We start from the raw sequence: 13,112 nt of genomic DNA, 5'->3' as shown, positions 1-13,112 counted from the left end.
CTCGCTCTGGCTGCTGCAGTGACCCAGCTGGGGCCCTGCCTTGTTCTGTGACCTTGGGCCATTTCCTGCCCCTTCTGGGGCCTCAGTTTCCCCATCTGCGCAATGGGGACAGAGTGAGATCCCTTCTAATGGCACCAGCACTGCAGGGCAGCTTTTATGTTCCCCTCCAAGGCTGCCTCCTGCGGGCCACACGCACGCAGGTAACCCGGCAGCAGAGGTACCGGGCTGGCCCCGCCTGGGAATGTGTAGTATGTCACCTCCCAGTTCTAGCTCGTATTCGCAGGGTGTTTTCCTCCCCCTCGCTGCAGATCGCGGCGGGAGGGGGGACCCTGTGTCTGTCCTGCCCTGCAGAGCCCTGGCGGCCACACCGCAAGCCCGGGGGCCAGCCTGGCCCTGGGCGGCACTGAGGCACCCAGACCCTGGCGTCCCCAGGCTGGCTGTGCAGGGACAGAGCCACTGGGCGCCCGTGGGATTCCCCGACACTGAGGACACTGGGACCTTTGTGTGCATGGGGAAGTCGAGGCACAGGCAGGGCAGGGGACCTCCGCTCCGCACCGCTGGAAACTCCCTCCGGAAGGGGGAGGGGCTGCGAGCGGGGTGGGGGGCGCAGAGGGGGCGGGGCCTTGGAGGAGGGACCCCCCCAGCAGGAACAGAGTCTTAGAGGGGGCGGGGTAGTCAGATAGGGACGGGCTCCCCCCAGTCCCCTCTGCGTCCCTCCCCTCCCCTCCTTCCTTCTCTCTTCCTTCCCCTCCCCGCCCCGCGGAGGAGCTGGGAGCATCGCTGCCCCTCCCCCTCCCAGCCCCCTCCCAGCGCTTCTCCTCCTCCTCACCGCCCCTTCTCCCCTCCTATTCCTCCTCCGCCCTTCCCTCTAGTTCCCTCCCCTCCCCCTCCCTCCCCTCCCCTGCCCTCTGCTCTGTTCTCCCCGCACCCCTCCCTCTCCACCCCCCTCATCTCCGTCCTCCCCTCCTCCTTCCCTCGCTCCCCACAGCCCCGCTCCGTCCCGCTGTGCTCTCCCCACCCCTCCCCTCCCCTCCCCCGCTCCCCTGCACCCCCCTCCCCTTCCTCGGCTCATTAGGCCCGGCCGCGGCGCGGGGCCCATTAGCGGATCAATTAGCCGAGGTCGCCCGCGGCGCAGTCGTTAAGCGGGAGGGGGCCCGCGCGGGGGGCGGGGGGGACAGGGGCCGACGCCTCCGCCCCTCCTCACCCCTCCCCGCGGCGCCCGACCCTCCCTCACCCCTGCGGGGCCCGGGGGACCCCCGGCCCTCGGGCCACGCTGTGGCTGCGCAGGCGGAACCCTCCCTTCCCCGAGAAGACCTGGCGCGGGTGGGGCCCTGCCCCCCCCCCCGGGCCCTGCCCCCCCCCCCGGGCCCTGCCCCCCCCCAGGGCGCCCTTCCTCTGCCCGACATCAGTAATAATAATAACAATAACGTTATCAGCTGCGAGCCGGGCAGTCCGTGCAGGATTCCGGATTCCCAGAGCCACTTCCCAGAAACCGAGACCGGACTAGCGACCTCACCTGCCGCAGACCACCCCCGGGGCAGACGGGGCCCAGCCCCAGGCCGCCCTCCGACCACGAGCTCGCGGTCCGGCTCTGGGTGCAAATTTCCAGAAAGAAGAAACGAATGCAGCGGCCGTTCCCTGCTCCTGCCTCTCCCCTGTCCTCTGTGTTAACCAGATTCACCAATTCTATGTTAACTCAACTGTGTATTTTACTTAGTTATGTCCCCAGCCACAAGGGCGGGGGTTCTTGTCGTGGGCTTTGTTCCCTGTGGCGCCCTGGGGCTCAGAGTAGAGCCTCAATGAATGAATGAATGAATGAATGAATGAATGAATGTGCCGGCCTCTGCTGGGAGCCCTTTCCACAGACCGAACGGGATCTTCCTAACAAGGTGGGTGCAGTGATTATCCCTTGCCCGGATGACCCAGGGGACAGAGGAAGAGCCAGGATTTGAACCCGTGCTGGAGGCCGGGCGGGCGCGGTGGCTCACGCCTGTAATCCCAGCACTCTGGGAGACTAAGGGGGGGAGGATCTTGAGGTCAGGAGTTGGAGACCAGCCTGGGCAACACAGCTAGACCCTGTGTCTGCATAAAAAATAATAATCATAATAATAAAAAGAAGCCCACGCTGAAGGCCCAGTGCCTGGAACGGCCACGGGACACGTCCGCCCATCGGTAATAGCGGCTGTTCTGTTTAGACTCGGGGAATTTGTGTGCGACCTGGGGGAAGGGTGTCATGGAACCCACCTTGCTTTGGGGGAGGCCTTTAGAAAAGGGATTTCCAGGCTGGGCGTGGTGGCTCACGCCTGTAATCCTAGCACTTTGGGAGGTGGATTGCTCAAGGTCAGGAGTTCAAAACCAGCCTGAGCGAGACCCCGTCTCTACCAAAAATAGAATTAAATTAATTGACCAACTAAAAATATATATACAAAAAATTAGCCGGGCATGGTGGCGCATGCCTGTAGTCCCAGCTACTCAGGAGGCTGAGGCCGTAGGATCGCTGAGCCCCGGAGATTGAGGTTGCTGTGAGCCAGGCTGATGCCACGGCACTCACTCTAGCCTGGGCAACAAAGTGAGACTCTGTCTCAAAAAAAAAAAAAAAGAAAAGAAAAGGGACTTCCAGGGAGTCTTGACGGTTTAGAATAGTGGGAAGGGGGGGGCAGAGAAGAACGCTGTTCCAGGCAGAGGGAACAGCATGTGCAAAGGCCTAGAGGCGAGGAACTGAAAGGTGTTTAAATGTGGCTGCAACCTACTGAGTAGGAACAGTTGCGGTTGCGTGCCTGGGTGGGTCTTGTTGGCCTAGGTGAAGAATTTAGAATTTATCCCAAGACCCGTGGGAGCCAAGGCTAATCTTTTATTTTTTTATTTTTATTTTTTGAGACAGGGTCTCACTTTGTCTCCCAGGCTGCAGTGCAGTGGTGTCATCGCAGCTCACTGCAGCCTCCAACTCCTGGGCTCAAGCGATCCTCCTGCCTCAGCCTCCTCAGTAGCTGGGACTTACAGGCACCACCACTACGCCTGGCTAATGTTTCTATATTTTGTAGAGACGGGGGTCTCACTGTGTTGCTCAGGCTGGTCTCGAACTCTTGAGCTCAAGCGATCCTCCTGCCTCAACCTCCCAGAGTGTTGGGTTTACAGGTGTGAACCAGGCTGGTCTCGAACTCTTGAGCTCAAGTGATCCTCCTGCCTCAACCTCCCAGAGTGTTGGGTTTACAGGTGTGAACCACCGCACCTGGCCTTAATTTCTTTTTTTTAAATCATTTTGTAGTGTGAAACGTAACAGAAGAGCACACGTTTTGTAAGTGGACAGTGCGGCAAGCTGTCACCAAGCGAACACACTCACAGAATCAGCTCCCAGGGCAGGAGGCCAAACGTGACACACCTCACGAGCAGCCCTTCTTGTCCCTCCTCCCCAAGGGAAACTCCAAGACGACCAATGCCACAGGTCACTCGGGCCTGTGTTTGTCCTCTGTAGAAATGGAGTCACACGCGCTCTGCACTCGGTTGTGCCATCCCGCGTTCCGTGGGAGATGCGTTGTGCTGTTGGGTGTGCAGCCGTAGTGGCCGGTTCCTTTTCATGGCTGTGTAGTATTCCTCGGTGACACCGTGTCACAGTTGATCCATTTGTTTAGGGACAATCGTGACTAGTTATGGTGACTCTGAACACTCTCGTTCAGGTCTTCTCGGTGGACTCGTGTGACAGTTCTGTTGGGGGACGTCTCCAGGAGGGGCTTTGCTGGTCTGTGGGGTGGCGAGAGACCAGTGTTCCGAAGTAGATACGACAGTTTCAGTGCCAAGTCGGTATGCGTAGGCGAGTTTGGGTTTCACAAGCTTAAACGTCAGGCGGGAGTGGCCTCATCCACGGGGAATGTTCAGAGCTGCTTGTGGCTGCAGTGGGGGAGGGGTGGGACCCAGCCCTGTCCCCTGACCCCTCGGGGACTCGAGGCATTTTCTCTGAGGACTATGTTTCACCATCTCCCCTCCCAGCTCTGAGGTTGGGACGCCTATGCTAGGCAGCCCTTGCAAAGCAGGGACAGCCACCTCCCAGTCCCTGGGTGGGCAGCCCAAGGTCCCCTTGGCCCAAGTCCCAGAGCAGCAAAGGCCCAGGATCAAGATGGGGGGAACTGGGGGCCACCCCTTTTCTTTCTGGCTTCTCCAGGGCTGGCCCAGCTTGAGTGAAGCTGTCATGTGGGACTTCAGGCTGTCCCTGGGGAGGACCCAGGCTCGGCTGGGGGTCTGGGTTCTCTGATCTGTGAAAAGGATATGAGGGCGGGCAGCGGGGCATCCTCTTAGGGCCAAAAATGTGGCTTGGCAGCCGTGTGGCCTGGGGCATGGAAACCAGCCCTGTCCCTTATTTGCTCAGTGACCCCTTTTTCTTTCTGAGCCACTCTGCCCACCCGTCAAAAGGCTGGCTACCCCTCCCGCACTTGGGCAATGCTGTGTGACCCCAAGCCTCCAGCTTACCCTCTCTGGGCTAGGCACAGAAAGGAAGTGAACCACACGCAGAAACCCAACTCACCTGGGACTCCCGATGTCCCATCCGGCAACAAAGAATGTCTTGGATGGAAGAAAGCCCCCTCCACCCCAGAAAGGAGCCCCCCCCCCAGACACAGAGACAGGAACGCATTTCTGAACCTTCTCCCATCTTTATTTGAAAGGCACAGCTAAGCCCACCCTCGATACAGCATTGTTCACGTCTCTGCAGAGATCAAACGAACGAGCACAACAAAAGCTGACTATATACAGACACAGGTGTGGCTGTTGCTTTTTTTTTTTAAACATTTTTCTTTTTTTTTTTTTTAATATCCCCTTTCTTTAAAGACAAGCTAGTATACTGGAAAAAGAAAAAAGTAACAAAAAAATTAAAAAAAAAAACCAAGACAACTTTAGTACCCTCATCTTTATTTGGGAAGGGGAGAAGGAGAAGTCCTGGGTCACCTGCCCCCACCCGGCTTGCCCCGCCTGTCGCGGGGAGGGGAGGGGACCGGGTGGGCAGGGGGGTGTCCAACTAGCGGAGGCGGTGAGCGGGGCGGGAGGTGGCGGTGGAGTGGGAGAGGTCTGGGACCCAGGGAGGACACTCCGGGTGCCCAGGACAGGGAGGGCAGCTAGCATTGTGTCTGCATGCAGTGCCAGGGCGGGAGCTGAGGCGCGCCGGGGCCCAGGGCGACTGTCGGTCACGCGTGTGGGGAGCAGGGAAGTGCCGGGGTGCTGCATTTCTTTAGGTTTTGCTCCTTTCTGGTCTCCCGGTCTCCCCCACGTGCCCCTCCAGGCCTTAGCTTGCCTCATCTGTGTCACGAGCAGGTACCCATCCCCCTATTGGGGCTGCAGGGGAGCAGGAGGGAGGAGGCCGGGACCGGGGACAGGAACAAAGCGAGGAGGTGGCCCCAGAGCAGGGCCCGGGCCGGCGGGCGGCCACAATAAACACTACGGAGTGGAGCGGAGCCAGTCCCGAGCTACGCTGTGTCTCGCGCTAAAACATGCCTTTCTCTCCGTGCCTCGGTGTCCCCTCTGTCCCCCCACCTCCCGACCCTCCCCGTCCCCGACGCCTGCTAATCCGACTTCTCGCCGTCATCCTCCTGGTGGGCGTCGCCATCGTGCCCGTTCTTGTCCTCCTTGGAGAGGTGCGCCTGCGAGCCCAGCGCCGACAGCGACAGCAGGCCGCTGCCTGCGCTCACGGCCGGCAGCGAGGGCGGCTGCAGCCCCACGGGCAGGGGCGTCAGGGGCAGGGCCAGCGCCTGCAGCTGCGACAGCTGGTGCGCCTGGAGCTGCTGCTGCAAGGCGGGAGGGGAGCGTCAGCTGTGGGGCCCACCTGTCCCCGGCCCCCGCCCACCCGCGCGCAGGTGCCCAGACCTACCCGGATGATGGAGTTCAGCTCAGGAGCCGTCACCTGCTTGGCCCGCTCGATGGCACCCAAGACCTGCTGCTGGTGCTGGAAGGGGCCGGTGAGAGAAGAGGCAGGTGACTTGTCTGGATTTGTCCCCCCTGCGGTGCTGGGGGGAGGTGGGGACACTGAGCCCAGCACGAGCCCCCCCACCAAGTGGGTCCCCCTGCCCCGCACCCCAGCGGCTCTCCGCCTCAAAAGAAAATGCCTGGCTCTGGCCACTTCCTCGGCACCAAGCCGGTCCCTTCATCTGGCAAACTGGGAACCATGGTGCCAGATACCTGGGGAAAGGCCTTTGGGTTGAGTCCGAGAGAAACCCTGGGTCGTGATCATCCCACGTGCAAACCACGTGCAGCTCAGTAAAGGATGTGGGTTGTGTGCAGCACACAACCTGACCAACTGTACGGGGAAGTCCTGATCCTCCGAGCTCAGAGACTAGGCTCTGAGATGTGAAAACCTAAGCCCTTCTCCTTGCGCAGCTGGGGAAGGCCCAGTGACTTCTGACGGGGCTAGGGTATGAGTCCAGGTTCAAGGGCATTTCCTCCCACACATCCCCCAAAAGTCTTCCTCTCTTGCCACCAGATGCTAGAATCCACCTATCTCCCTTTTTGCCTTGGCTCCTAGGAAGCCTCTGTTATAAAAGGAAAGTCCAAGTCTAGATCTGAAGGGCTCCAAGGACCCTCTTCTCTGGGGCTTTCACCATGTCCTTCTAGACTTGTCCCTGGGCAAGTAAGGCACCCGAAAAATCCCGTGGTAGGAGCAGGGATTAAAGAGGAAATGACGAATTTTTAGGAGTGAACCTGGCAGGGAACAGGAGGGGGGGCGGGGCAGAAGCGGGCCTCCCACCAAGAGTCTCCTAACCCAGGAAAGGGGAAGAAAAGCCACCGCCTGGTCCCTCTGGGTGTGTGTGTCCATGTGTCCCTTGTGCACGTGTGTATCTGTGCATCTGTGTGCCTGCACCGTGTGTCCCCGTGCACACGCAACGCGTCTGTGCACGTGTGCACCCCCTCATCCTCCGTCCGAGGCAGCGCAGAGAGCTCTGCGTGCGTCCAGGGAGGGCGACAAGAGAAAGGAGGAGGGGGAAAGTTCTCGGTGCAGCCCGGGTGCACCTGACGTCTCCTACCACTGAAATGACTCACCGGAGCCCGAGATTCCACAGCGGGGCGAGGCCGCCCTCCACCCCTGGCGCCCCAGGGTCGCTCTAGCCTGGGTTCCTTCGGTGCAGGCCGGGGCTGGTATCTGGGGGTTGGGGGGGACCAGCGCCCTGGGGTCTCTTACCTCCTGGGACAGGTAGGGCAGGACCTGGGCACAAATCCCATTCAGCCTCTTGACGATCTCAGCCTGGAACACACAGACGCTTCAGTCCCCAAGCGGGTGGCAGGTGCGGACCCGCCCAGGGCCGCCCACCGCCTGCCCGCCCACCCGCCTGCCCACCCACTCGGGGTTCTCTCTAAGAGGGGCTGGGCCTGGCGGGGAGGGGTCAGCCGAGCCCTCTGCAGGCCCAGGGACCTGAGCTGGCTCCCTGCCTGTGGCTCAGAGCGCGGGAGCCGGACCAAATCAGGGCTCGGCGGCTCCCCAGGACCGCACGCAGCGCCTCGTGGGTAGTAAGCGCTCCCTGAGAACGCAGGGACAGGTGGGGGTGGCAAGTCATGGGGAAGGTCTCTGTCCCTTCCGTTGAGGGAGAAAGAAAATCCCAGGGGGCCTGAACAAGAGGCAGGGAGCTCAGGAGGGGCGGCGGGGCTGCCTGGTACATGGCCAAGGGGCAGGCGCTACCTGCGGGAGGGGGGGTCCCCAAAGGGGGTCTGGAGGCGGGGCAATGACGTACCTGCTTGTGCATCTCAATGTTCAAGCCGTAAGACATCTCGTAGTACTGCGTGGGGGAGAGAGAGAGAGATGGGGGCGGGGAAGCATGGGGGGGCGTGGAGACAAAGAGATGGGGGAGTGACAGAGAGTGACAAAGAGGGAGACAGCAAGAGACAGCTGAGCGGGCAGGAAAGGGAGCAGCAGGGGGAGGGAGACAGAAAGCCAGGGAAGGAGGGACGCCCACACCCAGAGAGCACAGGACAGGGGTGGGACGCTGGGGCTGTGGGTGGGGCTCACCCCCTGCCCGGCTCCCCCCACACTCCGGGACACCTAATCTCCTGCCTTTATATGTCCTGTCTGCAGGTGGGCCGGGACTCGGGGAAGTTGGCCTCCCAGGTTATAAATACTGAGGATGAACAAAGCCTGCTGGCTCTGGCTCTGGGGCCAGCACCCACCGGAGCCCCAGGTCTGACCCTGCCCCTCCCCTGCTCTAATCCCTCCCATGCCTCCCCATCACCCCTGGGGAGAAAAAGCCAAGTTCATGGTTTCCTCCTCTCTGTCCAGCAGGCTCCTACTCATTCTTCAAAACCCCAGACACAATGCCCCATTTCTCCATGCAGTCTTCCTTGGGCAATGTCCCCTACCCCCTGGAGTCCCAGGTGCCACTGTCTCTGACTCCAGCTCCATCCCTGCAGGCTGGGAGGGTCGGTGTCTGGTTCTGTGTCGCCCCCCAGTGTGGGAGAGCTGGGCTCTGGGGTGAGGCCCAGGCCAGGGCCGGGGCAGCGGCGGGGAGAGGTGGGCAAGGCAGGGGGTTTGATGCAGAAAGCGCTGCCTGGCGGGCACAGAGCCCGAGCAGGGGATTCAGGCAGCAGGGACAGGTGTCGCGGCCCCCACCCCGCCCTCCCCCAGGAGGGTGCTCCTCCCAGAGCCTGGGCGTGGAGGGGTTAAGCGCTGGATGCCAGGCCGGGGGCGGGGCTGCTCCCCACGTCAGTTCCTGGCCAAGCCAGCCGGTGCCGCCTCCTCTGCCAAGGACAGCGGGGACCTGGCGGCCCAGCCTGCAGCCCGGCGGTTTGGCACCTCGGCCACCGCCCGGGCGGGCTGCCAGGCCAGCAGGGCAGGCTGGGCCCAGCGGGGCGGCTGAATGAGCGCAGCCCTGAATGCCCGCACTCCCGGGGGAGGTGGCGGTGGCGGTGGCTGCCGGGCGCAGGGGCGCAGGAGGAGGGTCTGGGCCCCCACTCGGGGGCCAGGGGACCGTACCATCACATAGTGACGCTGCATCTCCGACTTCTCGCTGGCCAGCTTGTCACACTCGAGCTTCAGGCTGAGAAAACACGAGGGGGAGACGAGGGGGAGACGCGGATTGGCGGAGGCCGGGCAGCGTGGAAACTGAGGCTCCGAGGGCCTCCAGTCCCCGGCAAGCGCAAATGAGCTCTTCCCTGGACCGCCAAGTTGTGGGGCGGAGGGGGGAGCAAACGCTGAACGTGGGGCCAGGGACAGCGACTCAGTATAAAACGGGGAGCACGAAACCAGCCTCCAAGATCTGGGGGCGGAGAGATCTGGGGGCGGAGATATAATCCCGATGACGAGAGCCAGAGCGACCCTGAGTCAAGGAGAGATGTGAGGAACCCGTCACCTCTCACCATCCCAGACGAGGTCATCTCCTTTTACAGATGACGCAATGGGCGCCCAGAGAGGTTGAGTAACTGGCTCAAGGTCACACAGCCAAGCAGCCCAAGCTCTCAACCATGGGGGAGACTTCTCTAGACTCAAGCAGAAACTGCGCAGAGGCCGAGAGGGTGCAGGGCCGCCAGGGACAGCCAGGCAGTCCGGGAAAAGAACTGGGGGTGGGGACGGGGAGGTGTAGACAAGCCTCTGTCTTTAAAGCTCTTTCTATAAAGTTCCAGCACAGGGGCCCCTTGGACCTGGCTGTGGCTTCATTGTCCCCTCTCCCACCCCCCACAGTACAGGGCCAGAGGGCCTGGGTCCAAGGCTCGGCTCTGCCCTGCTCCTTCCCCGCTGTGTGACTCCAGGCAAGCTCCTCTACCTCTCTGGGCCTTCTCTGTTCCATTCCAACCTCCCAGGGTAGGGTGGTGAGGATTCCAATGAATTCAGAAAAGTTTTGAGAACAGTTCCTGGCCCACAGTAGGCACCCAATAAACGCTGGTGAAATCTTGCACCTGGGAGCCTGGCACTGCGCTCCCCAGAGCGGAGTGAGACACAGTTGGGGTTGCCTGGGACCTCACAAACTTGTAGCTAATTTGCTTTAAAAATGTACATCTGCTGCCACCATTAAAAAAAAAAAAAATCAGGGCCAGGCACGGTGGCTGATGACTGTAATCCCATGGCTTTGGGAGGCCGAGGCAGGAGGATCGCCTGAGGCCAGGAGTTTGAGACCAGCCGGAGCAACACAGCAAGACCCCATCTCTATGAAAAATAATAAAATTTGCCAGGCATGGTGGCTGTACTTATAGTCCCAGCTACTCAGAAGGCTGAGGCAGGAGGATCGCTTGAGCCCAGGAGTTGGAGGTTGCAGTGAGCTATGATGATGCCACTGCACTCCAGCCTGGGTGACAGAGGAAGACCCCATCTCTTAAAAAAAAAAAAAAAAAAAAAAACCAGGAAGTTTTACCCTAAACTGTCAATTTTTTGTTCTTTCTTGAAAAATAGGACTATCCAGCCACCTAGGCCTGTAATGCCAGTGGATCCTGTGCGTGTCCTCAATGTGGCAGGGCCCCTCACTGGATATCGGGAAGCCCAGACCCAGAGGATGGAGGCCCCAAAACCCACTCAAGGTCACACCACACTGTGACAGCAATCCATCCTTGGCTCCAGAATGGCGTCAGCCCTGGGCTCACGGTGAAGTGGGCACAGCAAGCAGAGACCCCAACAAACTTTCTGGGGCCTGCCAGAGACGTGAGCTCCAGTACCTTCCAACTGTCACTGCCTCAGTTTCCTCATCTTTAAAATGGGCACAAGCCAGACACAGTGGCTCACGTCTGTAATCCCAGCACTTTGAGAGGTCAAGGTGGGAGGATTGCGTGAGGCCAGGAGTTCGAGATCAGCCTGGGCAACATAGCCAGACCCCACCTCTACAAAAAATAGCAAAAGTAGCTGGGTGCAGTGGCTGCACCTATAGTTCCAGCTACCGGGGAGGCTGAGGCAGGAGGATGGCTTGAGCCCAGGAGTTGGAGGCTGCAGTGAGCTGTGATGACACCATTGCACTCCAGTCCAGGGAACAGAGCAAGACCCTATCCCTCCTCCACCACTCCAAAATCAATATTCTTCCTTCTTGGAGAAAACTCAGGAGCCTTCATGAAACACTTCTGGGGTACGGAAACTTCCGTTTGTGGGGGGCTAAGGGCCAACTGGGATTTATGTACAGCCTCTGATTTCTTGAGGTTGCCAGGCAAGGTGTCCCCTCCACAGCACAGTGCTTGGTCACCTGCGTTCTTAAACTGGGACGAGGGGGTGCAAAGCTGGGTTTAGTTTTGCCACCTCCTGGCCGTGCGCACACCCCGCGGGTTTCCAGACGATATCCTTCCCGGCCCTGAGATCCCGCAGGGGCAAGCCCTTTAGGAGGGTGGGGCGGGGTTAGGTTTTGGAGGGACAGTCGCCCAGGACAAACTGCTCCACAGGCTGGAAACCCGGACTCCAAAAGCGGGCAGGGGGACAGGGCCGGGCTGCAGCATGCACTCTCCTGGGGGCGGGCAGGGGGTCCCTCCCGGCTCTGGTGCTGGGAAGGCCTTTTACTCAATGGGGACAGGAAAGGCCCTGAAGCCACGCAGTCGGGTCTTTGGGCAAATCATCGAACTTCCTGTGCCTCGGTTTTCTCATCCGGGAGATGGGACTGTTTGCAAAACCAAAGGGATCCAACCTGGGGAACGTGCTCAGGGCAGAGCCTGGCGCGTGAGCCGCTCTAGACGTGCGTTTTTGCAAGTGTGTGCATGCGGGGGGGGGGGGGGGGGGGGGTGCCGTCTCCCTGCAGGCCAGGTCTAGCCCCCCGCGCCCGCCCGTGGTGGGGAGTGAAAGGGGGGCAGCTTCTCAGGGCGCAGGGACCCCCCCAACCCGGGGTCCCCCTCACCTGTGATATTGCGCCTGCAGCAGCTGAAATTCGTCTTTGATGCGGTCGCAGGAGTCCGAGGTGGTGAATTTGAGTTGCTGGGGTAGGTGCGAGGAGCCCTGCGGGGAGGGGCGGCGGGGTCAGGGCCAGGCGGGGGCCGCCCACCCGCGCCCGCCCGCGGGGCCCTCGCGCGGGGAGGCGGCGGCCGCGCAGCTGCAGCGCCCCCACCCCCACTTCCTGGGCCGGTGTTTACAGCCCCTGGCGCGGCCCCCGCCCCCGCTTCCTGCCCCCGCCTCTCCCGGGGGCAGCCGGGGGGTGAGTGCGCCAAAGCCGCCCGGCCCGCCGCCCCCAGGCCCGCCCCTGGTGGGGGGCAGGGCGCGCCCTCCCTCGCCCCCCCACGGCGCCGCGGGGGTGCACCGGCGAGCGCCCCGACTGCTCCGGCGGCCCGGGTGGGGGCGGGGGAAACGCGTCCTAAAACAGCCCCCCTCTGCAAGTTGGGGTGCAGCGAGGCCTCCCAGCAAAGTCCCCTTGGGGGGAGGGGTCTCTCTCCACGCCTGAAACCTCGCGAGGGAGGGGGCCACCCCGATTCCCAGCGCCCTTCCTGGGTCCCGCGCTCTTCCGGGTGGGGTGCGCCCTCGATGCCCCCCACTCCAGGCCCCGAAAGCTGCCCCGCGCCGGAGGTGCGCGGCGGGGCTCCCGGGGCGCCCCAGGCCCGAGCCAGGCCCGGCCCGTCTCGGTGGGGGGGCGCAGGCCGGGAGCTGGCGTTGGGGGGGCGCTCAAGGCCGGAAGCCGGGGACCGGGCGCCGGAGGGGGTGTCGGGGAGCTGGCGGCGGGAGGGCCGGGCGGGGAGGACGGGCCGGGCCGGGGGGGGGGCGCCGGGGGGGGGCAGGGCCCGGGGGGGGGGCAGGGCGGGGGGCGCCGGCGCGCGGCCGCTTACCGAATGCCTGCTTTGTGGAAACATCATGTCAGTCGCGGCGGGGGGCGCGGGCTGCGCCTCGGCTGTGCGCCCCGGCTCGGGCTGCTCGGGGCGCCGGGCGGCCGCGCCTTTGTCCCGGCGCCGATCGGCAGCTCCCGGGGCCGCCGCCGCCGCCTCCCGCGCCCGGCCGCGCCCGCTTCCTGCGCCCCCTCCCCGCGCGCCCGGCCCCGGCGCGCCCCGGGCCCCTCCCCGGCCCTCCGCGCCGCCCGCCGCCCGCGCCGCGGCCGCCGCTGCTATTGTCTAATGGCGGCGCCGCCGGGTGGCCGCGGTCGGCTGCTGCGGAGGCTCCGGCTCCACCTGCTGCCGCCGCCGCCGCCGCCCGAGCCCCGTGCGCGCCGCCGAGGGGGGGGCGCGCGCGCCCGGGAGGCCTGCGGATCCCCACCCGGGCCCGCCTC

The 13,112-nt window shown here is 62.8% G+C and overlaps 1 protein-coding gene across 2 annotated transcripts; it reads right to left on the bottom strand.

Annotated features, from left to right (window-relative positions):
• Positions 1-4,623: 4,623 nt before the first annotated feature.
• Positions 4,624-12,887, bottom strand: TLE5 (TLE family member 5, transcriptional modulator). Of its 2 annotated transcripts, none has more exons than XM_012769351.3 (7): positions 12,679-12,887; positions 11,763-11,860; positions 8,939-9,002; positions 7,704-7,748; positions 7,157-7,219; positions 5,852-5,926; positions 4,624-5,765 (listed from the first exon to the last, which is right to left on the bottom strand). In XM_012769351.3, the coding sequence occupies exons 1-7, from the start codon at positions 12,703-12,705 to the stop codon at positions 5,547-5,549; spliced, it is 591 nt and encodes a 196-aa protein (XP_012624805.1). In that variant the 5' UTR covers positions 12,706-12,887; the 3' UTR covers positions 4,624-5,546. The 2 variants fall into 2 exon arrangements, with proteins under 2 accessions (XP_012624805.1, XP_012624804.1); XM_012769350.3 differs by having other exon boundaries at positions 4,624-5,768; positions 12,679-12,883.
• Positions 12,888-13,112: the final 225 nt, after the last annotated feature.

The sequence above is a fragment of the Microcebus murinus genome, chromosome 27 (assembly GCF_040939455.1).
Source record: "Microcebus murinus isolate Inina chromosome 27, M.murinus_Inina_mat1.0, whole genome shotgun sequence".
In the NCBI taxonomy this organism is placed as follows: Eukaryota; Metazoa; Chordata; class Mammalia; order Primates; family Cheirogaleidae; genus Microcebus; species Microcebus murinus.
Note: the sequence above shows the minus strand (reverse complement) of the source record. Positions and strands in the feature narration are given on the sequence as shown.

Bases quoted from the DNA above. Each gene is read 5' to 3' on its own strand.
- TLE5 (XM_012769350.3), bottom strand. From the start codon at position 12,705: ATGATGTTTCCACAAAGCAGGCATTCG. The intron at 7,749-8,938 runs GTACGGTCCCCT...TCCCCCACGCAG, and splicing joins TGCAGCGTCACTATGTGATG to TACTACGAGATGTCTTACGG. The intron at 5,769-5,851 runs GTAGGTCTGGGC...CCCGCCTTGCAG, and splicing joins AGCTGAACTCCATCATCCGG to CAGCAGCTCCAGGCGCACCA.